At 42.4% G+C, this 19,355-nt stretch overlaps 3 protein-coding genes across 3 annotated transcripts; 1 reads left to right on the forward strand and 2 right to left on the reverse strand.

Annotated features, from left to right (window-relative positions):
- Positions 1 to 471: 471 nt before the first annotated feature.
- LOC125534322 (zinc finger BED domain-containing protein RICESLEEPER 2-like) lies at positions 472 to 4,807 on the reverse strand. Its single transcript, XM_048697575.1, has 5 exons — positions 4,539 to 4,807; positions 2,418 to 4,275; positions 1,017 to 2,287; positions 863 to 927; positions 472 to 759 (listed from the first exon to the last, which is right to left on the reverse strand). Exons 2-5 carry the CDS (start codon positions 2,993 to 2,995, stop codon positions 727 to 729), a joined length of 1,947 nt encoding a protein of 648 aa, XP_048553532.1. The 5' UTR covers positions 2,996 to 4,275; positions 4,539 to 4,807; the 3' UTR covers positions 472 to 726.
- Positions 4,808 to 5,544: 737 nt separating this feature from the next.
- On the reverse strand, positions 5,545 to 12,231 carry LOC125540083 (crossover junction endonuclease EME1-like). Its single transcript, XM_048703661.1, has 11 exons — positions 11,518 to 12,231; positions 10,538 to 10,698; positions 10,378 to 10,443; positions 10,132 to 10,285; positions 9,912 to 10,015; positions 8,628 to 8,794; positions 8,127 to 8,190; positions 7,937 to 8,055; positions 7,002 to 7,091; positions 6,216 to 6,330; positions 5,545 to 6,134 (listed from the first exon to the last, which is right to left on the reverse strand). Exons 1-11 carry the CDS (start codon positions 12,116 to 12,118, stop codon positions 5,979 to 5,981), a joined length of 1,797 nt encoding a protein of 598 aa, XP_048559618.1. The 5' UTR covers positions 12,119 to 12,231; the 3' UTR covers positions 5,545 to 5,978.
- A 5,629-nt stretch (positions 12,232 to 17,860) lies between these two features.
- On the forward strand, positions 17,861 to 19,081 carry LOC125534323 (nucleolin-like). The gene is made up of 2 exons (XM_048697577.1): positions 17,861 to 18,424; positions 18,527 to 19,081. Exons 1-2 carry the CDS (start codon positions 17,920 to 17,922, stop codon positions 18,937 to 18,939), a joined length of 918 nt encoding a protein of 305 aa, XP_048553534.1. The 5' UTR covers positions 17,861 to 17,919; the 3' UTR covers positions 18,940 to 19,081.
- Positions 19,082 to 19,355: the final 274 nt, after the last annotated feature.

Consider the following 19,355-nt stretch of genomic DNA (forward strand, 5'->3'; position numbering starts at 1 on the left):
TAGGTTGTGTCAAGGCATCTCCAACGGATGGATGCGGCAGGGTGGGGTGGGGTGCGGTGCGCCAAAACCGCCGTCATGTGCGGTGAGGTTGTTCGGCATCCCACAGCTGCTCCGCCCCAGATGCCAACTCCGGTCAGGAGCATCCAACCACGAGAGGTTGGGCGGCGCAAGGGAGGCCCGGCCACGGCCAGCAACGCCGACGGGCACCATCCGGCGAACCCGGGCCAGCGCTAGAGACAGGGGCCAAAACTTTTGGATCAGGGCCAGCTTCCAACAAACACCTGATGCAGTCGGCCATGGCATCAGTTGCTGCTTCCAACTAATGGAGTGGAAGGCCCTACCAGCATTCATACCCAAATAAATCCATGAAGGCATTCTCTGCCCGTCCACGGAAGAAAAACCCATGGGCAAAAAGTTGTGCCCATGTCCATGCCTGATCCATCGGGTCCTCTCAACACGTATACATAATACCTCAATAAACAGAAGAAAAGAAAAGAAAAAAGCATATCAATTCTAATATTTAGCACTTCAGGTAATAGCAAAGAAGCACAAGTGGCAAACACATAAATTCTCAGTCTCGGCTTCTCACAAAATGACATCGCACGCCATCAAATAAGCACAAGTACAGCCGCGAGACAAACATAAGTGCATCGCAATTCTCATTTATAAATAAAAGGACGACAGTAGCTTCTAGGCATCATCTTCGGTTCTTCGCCTCTTGGCAGACTAGTCTTCGGTTACCATAGATTCAGAGTCATCCTTGAAGTGAACAGATCAAAAGCACAACAATTAAAATCATGGAAATAAAAATAACAAACATTGCAGCATATAAAAATCCAGTGTAAGGAGTGTAATATGTTACCATCATTTCTTCTTCATCATCAAGAACACTCTGAAACACTGCACAGAGGGTCGAATTGCCGTCCCCTAATGCAAAGATACAAGTGATTCAGGAACAAATAGCTATTGTGAAATGTGAAGTAAACAAACGATCGAAATTCAAGAGGATCAATTACCAATCATGTCAGCACGGGACCAAGCCTTCATACACATAATAGCTTCTACCATGCTTGGCGCGAGTTGGCCACGATGTGGACTAAGCAGTCTGCCCTTCGTATTAAAGGCTGATTCTGATATCACAGCTGACGCAGGGATAGGCAATATATCACGAGCAATTCTTTGCAAAGTAGGATACTTTGCACCCCCATACTTCCACCAAGTCATGATGTCTTCGTCTGGCATTCTACGGATAATTTGCTCTTCCAAGTACAAGTCCAATTCTGTCTGCACTGGAGAAGCACCGATAGTAGGCCGTGAGGACATATATCGATCAAATATGTCCATAATGTCATCTTCTCCACCAGCTCCTGAAGCAGCACTGCTAACAGCCTCTGATGTAGCCACAAACCCATCAGCTTCTTGATATTGTTTCAGCAAATCAGTCATTAACTTCCTTATTTTGGCAACTTCCACAGCTGCATGTTCCGTTCCATAGAGAGAACCAAAAATAGCTTGCAACATATGAAGCTTGTACCTTGGATCAAGAACAGTTGCGACAGACATAAGATCAAGTACATCTTTCCAATATTTGTCAAATTTCCGCTTCATTTCCTCAGACATAGTTTGCACAAGCTCACTGTCACTAGCAGCCCATCTCCGTATTGCCAACTGAATGCAACATATTTTACGAAAGAACATATTTGCAGTAACATATTTAGTGCCTGAAAATGACTCGCTGACATCATAGTAAATTTTAAGCCTAACACAAAGTTCCTTGGCAAACTTCCAATCATCTTTGGTTGGACAACAACTAAATGATTTCTCGCGTTCCTTTAGTGTTTCAAAAATCTCAATGTATTCTAATGCAATAGTTAGCATTCTGTATGTTGAATTCCATCTGGTTTTACAATCAAGAAACAACCTTTCCTTGTATTCAATGTTCAGAGTCTGTGCCATTTTTTCAAATTTATCATGTCTCCCAGGAGTAGCTGACCAATATGCAACACTATCACAAACCCGTTCTATACTCTTCTCCATGAGATCCATGCCATCTTTCACAAACAGATTAAGCATATGTGCACCACAGCGCATATGCAGATATATACCCTCCAATAGAAGAGATTTCAGATCCAACTTATCTGGCAAATGTTCCATAGCTTCATCACTTGGTATACAATTGTCCAGAGTCACCGTCGATATCTTTCTCTCGAGATGCCACTCAACAAGGGACTCATGCAGTGCTTGACATATGACTGCAGCATTATGTGGGCAAGGCACATAAACAAACCTGAGACAAATGCAAAGTAAACACTTCAGATTGATACGGTAGTTTTACACTGATTAAGGCAACATCTCAGATTGCGATGATTAAACAAGCATTTCAGATTTATAAGGATTAGAAAAGAACGTTTTTTTACCTCAACATAAAACTCTTGAGTTGCCAAGATTCATCAAGGAAATGTGCAGTGACTACCATGTAACCTCTCTTCTGATGTTCTGCAGTCCACATGTCTGTACTGATGGCGACTCGACCTTTAAAGTCTGCAAAATACTTCACCATCTTATCCTTCTCGGCCGCATGCGTACCCAAAATATCTTTTCTAATGTCATTTCTTGATACCATCTGAAACATTGGTTGTAATGCGTAACACAGTTTCCGAAAACCCGCATGATTGACGATAGACAGAGGGTAATCATGAGCACAGATCATCATCGCAAGATGTTTCCTGGCAACCTCTTGATCAAACAGAATATCCTCCCAATCGGCTTCCCCGCCGTCAAAAGCCTTTGACAACCTTGATTCCTGTGGGGCTGCCAGTGCATGCCAATCAGCACACGACATCAGGTGGTCCTCCAGGTGTGACGTGCCACCTGCAGCTTCTGCAGGAAGAATTTCGGCACAATAGATGCACTCGGCTTTCCATTCCCCATCGACAAACAGTTTCTCGAAATCGCTCCATATGAATGATGGAGAGGTAATATCACTAGCAGTCATAGAACTTACGCTGGATGTTCAGTTTAGTGTTTAAACTTTAAAAATACGGATTTATGGTCATTCAACTTGTTGTATGGTGCAAATACGGTGCTTTCTAATGTGTCCGGCGTAAAAAATAAAGAGTACATTTTTTCGGACAACTCCCTGGATTTTTTTAATAACGCAAAAAAGCCTAGGTGAGTATAAAAGATAAATACAAGCCGGGAGGATTCGAACCAACGGCCAACAAAAGACGCGCACACGCTGTAACCACCAGAAACAATGTCATCTATGGAAGGGATAACTAAATCTTGTATTCCTTCTCTTGTAACACGTGGGTCTGTCAACTCTAATGAAATATGATCAGTGCAGCCCATTATGCACCTTCGACTTTTTTTTTGAATGTTGTATGTAAATTATGATCTCAGTAGTAAATAATGTTTAAAATTCACGTGTTATAAATATTGTAAATAGAAATGAAATAAATTTCTTTCAGAACTGTTAATATATTATTTAAAAAATATTTATTAATTACAAAAATGTTTGTATAATTTAGAATAATACAAATACTTGTAAAATTGCAATTCAAAAATACTATTCGAATTGTATGAACAATTCAATAATTGTATGCACATTTGTATAGTTTCATGTTCGTATAGATATTCATAATTAAAAATTTAAACTTTTGATATGAATATACAGTCATGCCTAATATAATACACAGGTTTATATTCAAATGTTTTATTCACAAAGGATTGTTTGTATGCATAATACTCTAACACACCAATATTTGAACATAATTTTATTACTTACATATCTCTCCGCCTCCTACTTTTACTATATATATATATATATATATATATATATATATATACTGTTCATTAACACATAAAAAATCCATGGAGTTATCAGAAAAAATATATTGCAGCCACTGACATGTGGGCCACTCCCATACTGGCATGCCATGTAGGAAGTTGTACGCCGGATACAATACAAAAGCACCGTATTTGCATCACACAGCAAGTTAGATGACTACAAATCCGTATTTTTAAAGTTTTAGCACCAAACTGAACATCCAACGCAAGTTACATGACTGCCAGTGATATTACCTCAATGATGGAAGCTTTCTTCTCTTATTGCCAACTCTGACAGACCCATCAGTGGCACCTTGTGATGCTTCTTCAGCACTAGTGTCCGGTGTGGCATCTGGAGTTGAATGTCCAGCCACATCTGAGCTCCGTGCTGCCGGTGCGGCGCTGGTTTCAGAAGATGCCATGCAAACTTGCTCTCAGATATCAACCCTACAAGAACACATGAAGTAGTAAGGTTGGTGCTAACACGAATAGGAATCAGACCTAAAAATCGGAAAACAGGAAGCGTAAATAAATGGCGTACATTGGCTTCATGGCAGAGGAATTAGATCGATACAAACATGAAGCATATACTGATATTATTACCACAAATGTACTTATTCTATCAATCGCGTCAGATCAGGCTAAAATGTCCTCGGTTAGTGTAGCACTAATATCGGATCGATGAAGGTGTGAAGGGAGGGGGAACTCACTGTGGACTCCTCCAGTCCGGTACTCGCGGCTTGCCGACCGTCGGCGGCGTCTTGCTCCGCCGCGCGCCGTCCGTGGTCCTCCTGTGCGCCTGCGCCCCCCGGCCGTGTGCGCTGCTCCACGGCCGGTGGAAAATACGTGGGCGTGGCCGGTGGGCTTCGGCCCTTGCGGCGGCGCTCGTCGGATGGGGAAGGGGGAAAGAAAGAAGAGAATGGGGAGAGACAGAGATGGGTGGCGGCGCGGCGAAACTCGGGGGACTGCCGCCCTTGCTGGAGCACTAGTACGACGATACATCTCTCGGGGTCCACATGTCATACAAAAAACAATTATTATTGACTGGGAGGGTCCGTGAGATTTCCTTGTTCATAGATATCAATATTCATGGATACAACATCTAAAAAAAAATCATGGATACAATTGTTGCTGACCATATTGGTCAGATCATCAGAATGAACACCCAAACAACAAAAGCAACAAAATCAAGATAAGCAAAGGCCATACAAGTGTTAGCCATTATTGTTTAGGGCCTCTTTGATTTGCATATTGGTCAAACTGAACACACTAACAACAAAGCAACAAATTCAACAAAATTAAAGCCATACAAGTGTTAGCCATTATTGTTTAGGGCCTCTTTGATTTGCATAACTCTTAGTACAACAAAGGAATGGAAAAATATGTGAGAATGCAAACTAGTTCAGATTTTTTAAAGTTTTATAGTTTAACGGACAAAATATCATCCGATTTATGTAAATTATATTGAATTGTCAGTTTGCATGAATTTCATCTTGTTTGTATGATATTTGTCAGTCTGGTTTAAATTTTGTTTGCATCGCAAGCAGAGGTATAGGGCAAGCATTGGATGGCCGGCTGATATCGATGTCCCATACTCGCCGACGGTCAAATACTATGTCCGTTTTGAGGACCAGGGTTGGAGATGACCTGAGTGTTTTAATCCCACAAACTAAACGACCACAGGAAAAATCCTTTGAACCAGTATTCACAAAAAAATAATCCTTTGAACCAATGAAGCTCTCTTATCCTCAATGCTGTGCCAACAGACATACAAAGGGACTAATATCAATCCAGATGTCTCACAGAATACCGTACACGCAGCTTGTCATATACTCCCTCTGTCCCAAAATTAACTTTATACTAACTTTAGTACAAAGTTGTTCTAAGCTTACGACACTTATTTTGGAGCGGAGAGAGTAGATGCTTGACCATTTGTGAAGTTCAGTACCGTACAGCTCTAGTCTCAGAGACTAGCATTAACATACGATTGTTCCGTTTTCAGAGGTTTCACGGAACATGAGCAGCTGAGCTAATGGCTTCGTTACAAAAGCACAGCATGAAACTTGGAATCTCATCTGGGCAGCGCAACACCTAATACATACACGCTAAGTTAACAAGTCCAAAAGACCAAAGGATCCTACTGCATAAACTTAGGATTTCACAGCTTCTTCTGCTTCCATTGCCCCATTTTCCGCCATGAGCATTCTGTACACCCTCCTAGAGTATACTGGTCCCACCTTTTTGCTTTCCTCGCCGAGGCTATCTTCATACTTCAGGTCTTTAAGCAAAAGCTCCTTCTCGCGATTCTGATACATAAACCGAGTTATGAGCACCTGAAGGCATTACAGTCAAGCTATTGCAGAACATGGTAAGAGGTTGGCACTCACACTTTTATTGGGATCCATATATACATTCAGAAGAGACCTCATGGTACCATACTTCTTCCAGATTGCCAGGGCTAGCCTTGGCTTGACTTTTGGGATAGCTAGTAAAGACATAAACCTGTCGCAGACGAGAGGAATTAGCACAGGATACCCTGCAAACATGTTACTCTCATCTAAAAAGTTCAAAGTCAAAACTGGTGAGTTAAAAACTACTATGGAACTGCAGTTGGATGGATAGTTGGAGGCTAAGTCAAGTTTTGTTCATGCTTAATATGGCCACAACTAACCTTAAGCAAATTACGCCGACCACAAAACCCTTGTGCACTACCATTTATTTTACAAAAGTTCCACCATATGACTGAAGGTTTATTTATTTATTTTATACCCTAGTCCATTACCATTTGTTGTACAGAAGTATAATTCATTTGTCATATTAGTTTAGACCATCAACCAAAATTCCATTTCGCAAAAGGAAAACAAAGGTAAGGACCAAACTGCAGGTGAACTAATGCAGAAAGTGATAATAGTGGAAATGTGCTCCTTAACATAGATCAAAAAACAGGAACAGAACAGTTTTAAACTTAATAGGGGCAGCCCGGTGCATGTAGCTCCCGCTTGCGCAGGGTCCGGGGAAGGGTCCGACCACTTTGGGTCTATAGTACGCAGCCTTTCCCTACATTTCTGTAAGAGGCTGTTTCCAGGAGTTTTAAACTTAATAGAAAAGGAAAAAAATAACACAGAACATTAAATGGAAATGCCATTTAGTATATACTTCCAAGCACAACTTACCAAGTATCCTTCTTAAGCTGATCTTTATTCACAAAATCATTTGGGACTATCACACCATTAGTTTGCACAGATAACCATGACAATTGCTTCCTGTGGAACAGTTAAAGGGAACATTAATAAAAACATGCAACTGCTACAAACAAACCTGCAACTAGTGGGGATGAAAGTTATATTTGAATTGAACTATCTGACAGTAGCTTATATTGCGTAACACATTTGTAGGCATTAGGAGGTACGTGTTACATTTTTTTTAGAGGGAGAACAGTCGACACAAACTGGCTGCTATATGGAACATCAAGGTCACAATAGAGGAGCTATAACAGAGGTCAGAGATGGAGGCACTGTGTTTTGCTATCTTTCTCGGCAGAAAGTTTACAGTGTTAGAGGTGTGACTTAAGTGTCTAAAGGAACCTTGACATATTTATCCCCTTATTTTGTCAAATGAAGGACCAGCGACTAGCAAAGAAGCATGTGAACTGAAATTCAAATTAGTGAGGCTGAAGTGAAAAAAAAAGGTACCAAACCAGTTCTAATATGAGGTACATCCATCTATAATAAAAAAAGCATGTACATGACAGCTGTAGAAATAAAATGACTGCCTTATACGCAGTTAATAATGTATAATACCAGAATCTAGTACTCCCTCCGTCTAGAATTACTTGTCACAGAAATGGATAAAAATGGATGTATCTAGAACTAAAATACATCTAGATATATCCATTTCTCCGACAAGTATTTCCGGACGGAGGGAGTACATGGCATATGTATACAGGTATACCCTTACTATGATTGAATTGATCTGATATAGAAATGTCTGAACAGGAGCAACCACAGAAAGCAATTAAAGAACAGGGAAGTAAAAAAAACAGATAAAATTGCAAGAAAGAGCAAAGACCATCTGAAGTTAAACATCCTTATCTAAAAATGCAACTTGCCTGAATTTGCATTTTGCAAGACTAGTTGTCAAGCGAACAACGTGCTCTGCTAGTTGATCCTCATCTGCGCAATCCTTGGAATGAACTCTATCGTAGTGTGTTACTAATTTGCACAAAACCTACAAAATAAATCAATTACAAATTTTAGTTAGGAAAGTTCAGGAAAAATCTAATACAGTTGAAAACTGACCTGTTCCACAGGTGGACGTTTCCATCTATTAGAACTGTCGGAATTCTTATACTGGCTTTGCTCTCTGAAATGCCAAAATAAAAGACAAGGCATTTTAGCAAGATTAAACTATGGGAAACTGATATATTTTCTGTACATAAAAGCTACATTAGAGGAAATATTGAATAACATGATGCAGAACAACCATGCAAGTCAGTTCTTTCCTTCCTAGTCATTTTTATGCATCCATGATGTTAGTTATGGTTTATAGAATAAATAGGATAAAAGGACATTACAACCAAGCTATCAGTGGCACGGAAATAGCAGTGGGGAACCCCCCTAGTGTATAGCTCAGGTAAACACACACCAATGAGGAGGTAAAATTAGCATGCCAAAGTTACCAATAATGTTGTCAGCTACTTTCTGCTGTGCACTAAGAACTATCAGTCATTGGCAAAGAAAAGGACCACATAGATAAAACAAAAACAGTTGGCATGGTAATTCAGACTTAGATGAACCAACCTATCATATATATATTTCATCAATTTATGAGTGACATAGCAAATGGTGAAAGTTGGATAGAGACTTTGAGCTTCGAGAACATGATCCAAGAACTTTCCACTGCTTATAAGATCACAGAATTCCTCAGCTTGGAGCACAAATAGGATATATGGCTCCAAAGCTGGCTCCTGCATAAAAGACATGTCACTCTTAGGATATACTCCCTCCGTTCGGAGATAAGTGACATGGTTTTAGTTTAAATTTGTACTAGAACCATGTCACTTATTTCTGAACGGAGGTAGTATATAAACACGATGAGGTCATGGTACTGACATTTGCACAAAGATATACCCTCTCCTTCCGAAAATATAAGGTGTGGTTGACTTTTCAAGGTCTTTGATGCACGACTTTGACCATTAATATATACCAAAGTGCATTGATTGAACATGTATAGATTATATCTGTCATATTTGTCTTGCAAAATAATTCTAGTACATGTCTTTTAACTCTTTATAATAATTTTGTAGACATGCAATAAGTAAAAAATCATAGTCACAGTTGTGTGATGAAGACCGGAAAAAGTCAAACGCGCCTTATATTTTGGGAAGGAGGGAGTACCATTTTAGGGCATTCATGACGTGGTTACAATGATAATGAATTTTCCATTCCGTGTTGCCTTGGCTCTATGTCTTGTTGCAATTTTGCGCCACAAGACCATGTACAATGCAACGTGCTGAGAGAGGTGCTTGTAAAAATAAACCCTTTTTTGCTTAAGCACCGGTGCTTGTTTTTATAACAGAGGTGCATAAGTAAGCATTTGTGCTATACAAATAAATACTCATGCAAGTTTTGGAAAACACTCCCACAAGGACACAAATATAAAGTTGAACATGATCAATTTCATATTTTGTGCATTGAAATATTGAAGGAACTGAAGTATGAATTAGGCATGGGCAGAATTGACTGACTACTTAGCTACATGACTAGCACTATCTAAATCATAAGCATGTTTATGTCAGGTCTGTAAGGATACATCTAATCACCTACCAAGCATAGATAAAATTTAACCCCAAAAAAAAGCAAACTGTATTTTTCCCAAGAATAAGTTTTACCATTTTAGAAAGGCATGTTGTTGAGCATCAACTAAGTTATAGCACAGAAGTAAACAATTAGGTCACTGAGCCAGCACTAATAAGAAAATCTGAGTTCTGGCCTTCTGGCGCTGGGTCACAAATCCTTACAAACTAAACTTGACCAAAGAAAGTAACGTCACAATATGACAGCTACCATATGACTGATAAGCACCTGATCATTTGGAGAAACCATCTTCCACAAAATTGATCCCCTCATTGGATTACGCTCAACATGATAGGAAAGTTTCTTTTCTGAAAACATTGTCAGGAGAGCACCTGGTTGCAAAGGTCCAGTTATGTCAGCAGTAAAGAAAGTTAAAGACGATGCATGATAGTAGATACTAACATGGCATTTCGATATGACTAGCTTGATTTGTCATGGTTTAGTATACCTCCGATTGAGCCAGTTTCTATGACCTTTGAGTCGATCTTGGCGACAATGGATTCTAAAGCACGTTTGCCTGAAGCCCATTCTGCTTTTTCTTTGGCCGACTTCTTTTTCTCTGCTTGTTGAATTTTATTAGCTTCTTTCTCCAACCTTTTTTCCTGCAAATATATAGCACCCTCTCAGTATTCTCTATTCACTGTCAAACGCCACAACAAACATGTTCCTCTGTAAAATACTTTACAAGCCAAACCTCTCGCTGTCGTTTCTTCTCTTCAATCATTTTATCTTTCTCTTCTTTATTTAATCTCTTCTGTCCCTATATATAATACACAAAAGCCTCTTATTTAAGTTGCATCTTTTGTGAAACTGAACTAATAAGTTGCATGCTCAATCAGCCAGACATGTTTTACCTTTCTTTCTTTGATCGGTGGAGCATTCTCTTCCATGTTGTCGTCATCCTGTTCTTGCGGAGAAGAATTTCCACAGGGTAAAATCAACTTGACCAATGGCTCTGTGGTCCCAAAGTCATCCAACTCATCATCACTGTCCAGAGATATTGGACAAGAAGCTCCTGTAAGGCACAAATAAGAGTTACTTGGTCACTCCTACAGAACTGTACACAAATTATGATGAGTCCAGACACCAAAACATGCCTTCATCAAGTAATTCATGAGTGGGGATAGAGTGTCTCCCACATAAGAAATGAAAAAAAGAACTCTCTAAGAGCTAGGAGTTGAGACTCTTGGTTTTGGTATAAATGGGATATGGGTATCTAACAATAAATAGTACTATAAGTGGGCAGCTGGGTAAGTGGATATACAGTGTAAGTGTTATCACTTATCAATGAACCAACGTGTTATCCAGAAGCCAAATATGATAGAGATGAACTTGAGTGGTCAAAAAGCCCATTTATTCTCCATGAACTCAATACAGGATTAGTGATTTCATGTTTCCTTGGTCAGTTAAGTCATCGAAGGAAATTGCTGCTGTTTGTCCTGCATGTGACAGATGTTGAAACAAATGTGGACCAATAAATCAGCTCAAACTGCGCAGCACAGCGAACAACGGATATCTTGCCTATCTGGTGTAGAAATTACCGGTCACAGTACAAGCATTAACTTTCACAAAATCGCCAGCGTAGTCCGATAGACACAACACTTTAAGCAGTGTATCATTAGAATTCTTAGAAAAACTGCCTCGCTTGATGAGGAGGAGCTACATGACTTGCATCCTAACGCATGACTAGAACTAATTTCATATATTTTGCCACACAGCAACTTCAATAAATAAATCAGGTATTACTACTTCATAGTGCTCAGCAAGACGGTCACCACTCAGTTCTCAGATCTAGAAAAGGAAAAGGGCTAAAAGCTAAGTCGAGAAACTTCACCAGAGGATTCATGCACGCGGCCAGTCGAAGAGGAGCCTGGGACGCTGGAGGACCCAGTCGAGCGCGGGGTGGCGTACGCTGGCGGTGTCGCCGCAACAGCAATGTCCGGGATCTCCGGAGCGAACGGCGAGGGAGGCGTGTCGTCGAGGAGCAGGATCGGCGTCGGGGACGGGCGCCGCCTCGGCGGGGGAGGGGGCGTGTCGTCGTCGAGGACGATCGGGGTCGCGGACGCGGATGCGGAGGCGCGCCGCTTCGGGACGGTCGGGGAGGGGGTGAAGGCATCGAGGAAGTCGAGAGAGTCGAGGGCCGCCACGGGCGAGGGAGTGGCGCGCCTCTTCGGGGCGGGAGGGGAGGGGGAGAAGGCCCCGAGCCAGTCCGGAGAGTCGAGGACCGCCGCGGTCGATGGAGTGGCGCGCCGCTTCGGGGCCGGCGGGGAGGGGGAGAAGGCCCCGAGGAAGTCCGGGGAGTCGGCGGCTGCCGCGGGCGGGGGAGTGGCGCGGCACCGCCTGCCTGAGAGGAGCGCGGGACGGGAGGCGGCCACGCCGACGCCGTCGTCGTCGTCGTCGTCGATGATCTCGACGACCGGGGCCTGGGGCGCCATCGTCGCTGCCGAGGTTCCGCGCACGCAGTTGGATTTGGGGATTCTGGGGCGGTTTCTGCCGAGATGGCGGGCTTTTCGATTTTTGGGGGTTTCGCGGTTCGGTGGATTGGCTTCTCTGAGACGGCGGCGGGCACTTTGGATGGAAAAAATAATAATACTCCCACGTTTCTTGATATAAGGTGTATAGATTTTATAAAAAAAAGTTCAAAATATAAGATGTCTTGCGTTGCACCACTCGTTTGAATAATTTTTTTAGGAATTTGATTACATTTACTTATATTAGGCAAACTCCTCTATTTTTCTCATGTCAATTAGTTAGGTGTAATCTCACCCAAAACTTGTGAAATTTTTACTCCACGTACGTTCTTTAATTTTCATGCCAAAAACTATACACCCTATATTTACAAACGAAGGGAGTAATAAACAAGGATCTCTGAGACAGAGCAAATCACTGTTGCTCGCGAGACTATACCTGGCCATCTACCGGGCCAGACCGGGCCTACTGAAGCCCGTGATAGAAAACCTAGGCCCGAGCCCGGACCGGCCCGGTCACCGGGCTTGATTTTTGGGCCCAATTCCGGCCCGAAAGTGTTAAAGCCCGTCGGGCCACGGGTCGGGCCCCTTCAGTAAATCACAAAAAACAGCGGGCCTAGACCCGAGCCCGGCCCGGATGCAGCGTCGGGCCAAGCTGGTTCGGGCTTTTTCATGTCGGACCGGGTCGGGCCAACCGGGCTGGGCTGCCCATGGCCAGGTCTATTGGTGACTGATGTATGAACCTATCCCGATGTCATGGCCGAAATTGACTTTTGGTTCAGCAGGTCCCATCTCTTCCGTTTCAACATTGTCAGTGGATCGTATAAAATCTATAGTTGATCTCGCTAATGTAATTAACATGCAACTATGCCATCTCAAGTGTAACTATGCATCAGAAAAGGCTCATCTTAAAATGCAATCATGCATGCAAAAAAAACTTAAGGCCTCCTTTTTTGCGGGTGAAAAGAGTGTACATTAATTAAGTAATGTGTCTACACTCAGTTTCACAAATCATACATAAATCCTCTGGCCCAGAACTAAACCAAATGGTTGTACGCTGAGAACATCGTCCCATATGCGCCATATAGTGAGCAGCAGCATTACATGGCCTGCCTACATGCACGATTTTGTGACATCGAATGCCATGCAGCAGGCTCTTCACCTCCTCTACCATATTAGCCACAGCTGATCGATTCATGCATATGTCATTCAGCATGTCCACTGCTTCTTTACAGTCAAGTTCAATGATCAGGTTGTTATCAGTGTGAGCGAGTGCTAGACCGATTCCTTCGAGGCAAGCAGCTAGCTCCGCCTCAAGCGGCGAGTAGCATGAGCGGAGATAACGACAGGACGAGAAAATCACAGCTCCCTTGTCGTCCCGCAACACCATTCCAGCTCCTCCCGTACTCTCTCCATGCACATAGGAGCCATCCACATTGAGTTTTGCGCATCCAACAGGAGGCTTCATCCACCTATGCACCTCTGTTTCAGCATGTGGCGACCTGGTCTGAATGTTGGTTGGTTGGCCTGCACACTGTAACACCATCTTACCCTTCGTAATATCCCCCTTGGGATACTGTTTTATGCACATAAGGGACTCGATGTATCCATTGAGAAAGCGTCTCGACGTCTCGACGAGTGGCGCTGGCTTGTGATGTGTGACCTCATTCCGGCAGTGCCAAGCATGCCAGAAAGTCATCAAAATGATCATGCGCTGGGTCTTATTGCAGCCGGCTAGGAGGTGTAGTAGCCAGTCCTTCCCGGTGTACTGAATATCAGCTCGAACTGGTAAAGGCCAAGACTCCCTCATGGCGTCCCATAACGCACCCGCCATCGGACATCTGCATACGGCATGGAAAGTATCCTCCCGTTCAACGCCACAAACAGCACACATGTCAGTTTTTTCGACGGTTCTACTTTTTTTATTTTCCATAGTCGCAAGGGTATTCTTAGCCAATCTCCAACCAAAGATCCGTAGTGGAGGAACAGAAATTTTCATATAGTAGCACACTTAGAACCTTTGGTTCAGAGGAGTATACCAAGAGAAAAATGGAATAAACTTTCCTTTGGTCCCTGTTATAGAAAAAAAACTCATAAATTTACAATCCGCTTGGACCTCTCTTTTAAATTCATATGCGAGAAGAACACATGCTAATTATCTTTCCATGTGGTTCTTGATGTTTATTTGACTCTAATTATTAGGATTCTTGTGTTTTCCTTATTCCTATGAACCAAACATCCAAATCCGTAAAATCCATACGTTTTTTCAGTCCCGTGTTTTACACATGCATTTCTATCTAATTCATATGTGTACTTTCATTTCCAAAGAAGGCATAAATGTTTTTCATTACATTATTTATTTACATTTAATAAATATTTATTTGCATTCACGTGTATTTATAGTTTTTGTTCTTTTGTTATTAATTTAAAATATTCATGTACATATAACCAAATCTCGTTGAAATAGATGACAAGCAATTTCCATGGCAACACATAGGATATCGTCTAGTCTACTTTAGGTACCAGAGTATTACATAATGCATGTCTTGATTCATGCAATGGATATGTATTTCGAAAAGAAGGTTCCTAGCATGAACGCCAATTATAGTGAAAAGGGGGGACACATGATAGTCAAACTTAAACACTCATAGAAGAGTTTGAAAATGCAAGAAAGTCATTTCGATAGATTTCTCCACTTATCTTATAGAAGCAAACAATGTAACGTGAACATTTAGTGGCAAACCTACATCTACAGCGGTGGTTCATGAGGCATATGCGGTGCAAATAATGTATGACTATGTGAACATATATAATGTGAAATGTAAACGATGTACCATGTTGTCTGTCATGGTGTGGGGTGGGGCCAATGCCCCCCCCCCTTCCCCTCACACATATATGGGTAGTTCGTCTTCCTAATTCCTAATATTTGAGGGCGGGATACAAGAAATATCACCACTTTAAGGTCTGAATCAACTCCCGCATCAGCCACACTGTCCCGCCTAGCTTTGTAGCGGACACCCGGATCCAGCACCGCTTGCAACCTTATGTGTTTCCGACAAAGGCGGCTTTCCAGACTTGAACCTTTCATTTAGCTGGCACTAGAGTTGATCTTCACACGAGCACAGTGGAAGTGACCTTGAACTTTGCTCCTTGGTATGAAAACTTCATCCAGTAGGTGCAAAAAAACACTCGCCTACAATCATTTGAACTCTTCCCGTTTGGTGTGTTTTGGTCGTACACCTGTATCTTGGATCTCATGAGCGCCCTAGAAAGCGACCGACAAGACTTCCATGAATTGTGACCAAACAATCACACTCACATAGCTGGACTCAAAGGGAAAAAAAGAGAGGAAATTGCACAAATACACAACATTTGGCACTGAGGTAACAAAAAACTACAACTCTAGGGGATTTTAGCAAAAAAACAAAACTCTCGGATTAATCAATAACAAAAAAAACCAAATTACTCCGAATAACCACTTCATGCTCAATGTAAAGCATGGGCCCCATGTGTTAAGTGACTAGTGGGACGGCTCAGCACTCTAAAAAATTGCAATATTCAAAGTAAATAAAGTAAATATTTTTAAAATGATAATAAATAAAAAATAAAAAATGTAGTAATTCAGTCCATCTTAGTTGATCAACCCGTGAAATATTTACCCTATTTTACCTAGTCATTTTAAAGTTTGGACAATTTTTGTATGAGAACTGTCCAAACTTTAAAATGGCTAAGCAAAATAGGCTAAAAATATTCGACATTGATCAGTGAAGATGGATTATTCAATTGAATTGTTTCAAAAAAATTAGTTTTATTTATTTTACCTTTCTTAGAAAATTTGATTTTTTATATTTGAACATTATAAAAGAAAATCAAAGCGCGCTGAGCTCGGTTTGGTTTGGCTCGACTCAAGCCAAGTCGTCCTTCTAGTCAGTTAATACATGGGACCCACATGTCATATTTCTCATTAAATGACTAACCAAAGCAATTTATATTTTTTGTTATTGATTAGTCCTAGAGTTGTGTTTTTTTCTCTTAAAATCCCCTATAGTTGTGATTTTATTTGTTACCTCAACCCCAAATGTTGTGTATTTGTGCAATTTCCACGCGAAAAAAATATGCAGAATCACGAAGAAGCAATTAGCGACATGTACACTTTTTACACACTAATTGTTGGTCAAAATTTCGATCGAAACCCAAATGAAAAATAGTCGACTGTTGATTAGACACACCCATCTGCCTGTCTGTCATGAAGTTGCCCCGGAAGTTGTCACAACTCGCAACCAATGCCACTGGTAAGTGGAAAAAACGGTTATTTTTTTCCTTGGGCATTGACTTTGGTTCATGTACAACTATCCCCTCACAAAACAAATGCAAACAAAGCGACTGAGTGGCTAGATCTTCACTCCTCCATCAGGGAGACTTGAGTTCCAATCCTAGCTTCTCCCATTTTCTGTCATTTCTCTTCGAATTTCTTTTGGTGTAGGATAGAGTTGCCTCGCCCAAGCGTCGTTTAGCAGATGGGCTGCACAATGTTGCAATTTTATCCTAGCTACTTCTCAAAATATTCATATCTTTTGAACCCTAACTCTGAATTAAACATGTTGTATATGGAAAACGCCCAGAAAAATGTGTAGTTTCCAAATATGCTATTATTCTGCAAGTTAATTATTTCTAAATTATGTTTAGGATGCATCCTTAATTAATACTTTTATATGATGCATTTTAAAAACGTCTATTATATATGTTTCTACCCATTTAAATTGACTAGATATGATAGTTTCATGCTCTCACAAAAGCTTTTATTGGCGCCATAGGAGATGTACTCCCTCCGTTTAGAATTATAAGACATTTAAACTTTTTCTGAATCAAATGTATATAGACGCGGTTTACTGTGTTTGTTCACTCATTTCAGTAGGTATGTAGTCCATATTGAAATATCCAAAACATCTTATAATTTGAATCGGAGGGAGTATATGCTAAAGGTTGCAACAGGTACATAATCATCCTCTCTAATTCTTTATTTTGCCCAGTGCACAATAACCAACACATATACGATGACGTACACTAAACTACTAATACGAGCTTTATGTAAACCGATGGTTTAATACTGATTTCCATATTATTTGAAATTGTGCCCATAACATTTTGTTTTAAAGATATCAATGTTGATATGCAACCTTAAACACTTGTTATGCATGTTCTTACGGTTTGATTGTATTTGATGCAAATGTCTAGTATGCTTATGCACATGCTGTCATTGTCTCATTGAGAACTAAAATGTACTTTGCTACTTTTAGCCTAACGCACTATTTTTTGGGCATCACTGAGGAGGAAATCCAGCAAATGCGTCTATTGATACGGGAACCTAGGTTGATATTTCTGTTATCTAATAAATTGGACACACCTTCAGTACACTGAAAAAATCGTCTCGCCTTTATGTTTTCTCGCAACACCACTTATCATGTTGTTTCTCGTACGACATCTCGAAATATTTTGAGATTTGATGATGCCGTCAAGTGTGTGTAATCGCACGGCACGTTTGCTAGTGTATTGTAACTCTTGCATTTTAGGAATCATGTGAATCACCCCCTTTGGCTACCTCTTTTGTGCAACTACTTGAAAGAAAGTTGTGATGTGCCTCTTCTCCCACCCTCACACACACCATCTTCCCTTCCCTCGCGTCCTTTTTTATAAACTCCCACTGCCTTCCATACGTCTCTGCCATCCGGCCCTGTCCACTCCACCAAACCACCAGATCACCCGAGCCCATGGCCGGCCCCTCACCGTCGCCCTCCGGCAGCAGCCGCCGCCTGTCGGAGCTCCTGGACGAGCAGCAAGAGCCCTTCTCCCTTCACCTCTACCTCCTCGAGAAGGGCTGCTCCCCCACCACCCTGGACGCGGCCGGAGGCTGCGGCGTTGCGTTACCTTGCTGGCCAAGGAGCAGGGGCACCTCCCCGGCGCCGAGGCGGGTGACGGCCAGCAAGAAAACGCCCGCGAGCGGCCTCCTCTCCAAGCTCCTCCACGGCACGGCGGCGCCTGCATCCACGAAAAGAAAGAAGAAACTGCGGTCGGCCGCCATTGGTCCGTGCTCCGTCGAAGGCGAGAAGGCGGCGAGCAAAAGAAAGAACGCCGTCGAGGCACACACGGCTGAAGCAGCGGACGACGAGGGAGAAAGCTACGAGGACGACGACTCGTCGAAGCAGCTGAGCCCTGTGTCCGTCTTGGAGCGCCGGGCATTCGAGAAGCCGCCGCGGGCGTACGCCGTCGCCGAGAGTAAGCAAGCACGCAGCCCCCATATCCCTTCCTCCGCGCCATTGGTCGTCGATCATGCACTATCGCACTGAGCTCACGCAGCGATACTTGTGACCATCGCAGAGGCCATTGTCGTCTTCAGGGAGCTCCTGGACGCGGCACGCAGGCCCGCGTTGCTCCAGCGGAAAGTTGCCACAGAAAGCAGCAAGTCCGGCGATGTCCCCACGGAGACTTCAACAACGACGACGACGCCGGCGCCGCCCCCCGCACCGGCGCCCACGAGGACCGACCGTGCCACCAGCATTGCACATTTGGACGAGATGTTTGAGGCCAATGGGCACGACCTCGTACCGTTGGACATGCCCGGCGAGAGGGGGGATGCCCTGCTGGGGCGGTGGGACGTCGGTGCCGAGCTAGCGGTTGCAGTGCTGGAAGCGCTGACGGAGGAGGTCGTGACGGAGCTGATGGGGATGGTCCACCATGAAGACGCCAATGCCATCGACGTGAAGCAGTGTTGGTTGCTACCGAACTGCTGATGTTGTGGATATATTTGTCCTCGTATGGGTTTATGCTGGTCTTCTCATTATGATGTTTAAGACTAGTACTTGCTAATCTTACTGTAAATAAAGATTTCCTTTTTTTTGCGGGTGAAATAAAGATCTCCTAACCAGTCTTCAAGAGAGGTACCTGTAAATAAAGACTAGTAGTTTGCTATATTTTTTAAAATCGCCATATGTTGATTAAGGAACATCATATGATCGTTCGTTACAAAATTCGTCCAATTTAGTTGCATGTCAATCGTCTCAAAACGAAATTTGGGTGTGTCAATTCTTTTTTTGCGGGTGAGTCAATTATTTTTTTGCGGGTGAGTCAATTCATGGAGTGAAGAAAATAGAAGGCGCAAGGAGCATCAACCTCCCCGTCTATCTTAGGGGCGTTGGGGAAAACATCA

This window comes from Triticum urartu, chromosome 2, assembly GCF_003073215.2.
Source record: "Triticum urartu cultivar G1812 chromosome 2, Tu2.1, whole genome shotgun sequence".
Taxonomy (NCBI): domain Eukaryota; kingdom Viridiplantae; phylum Streptophyta; class Magnoliopsida; order Poales; family Poaceae; genus Triticum; species Triticum urartu.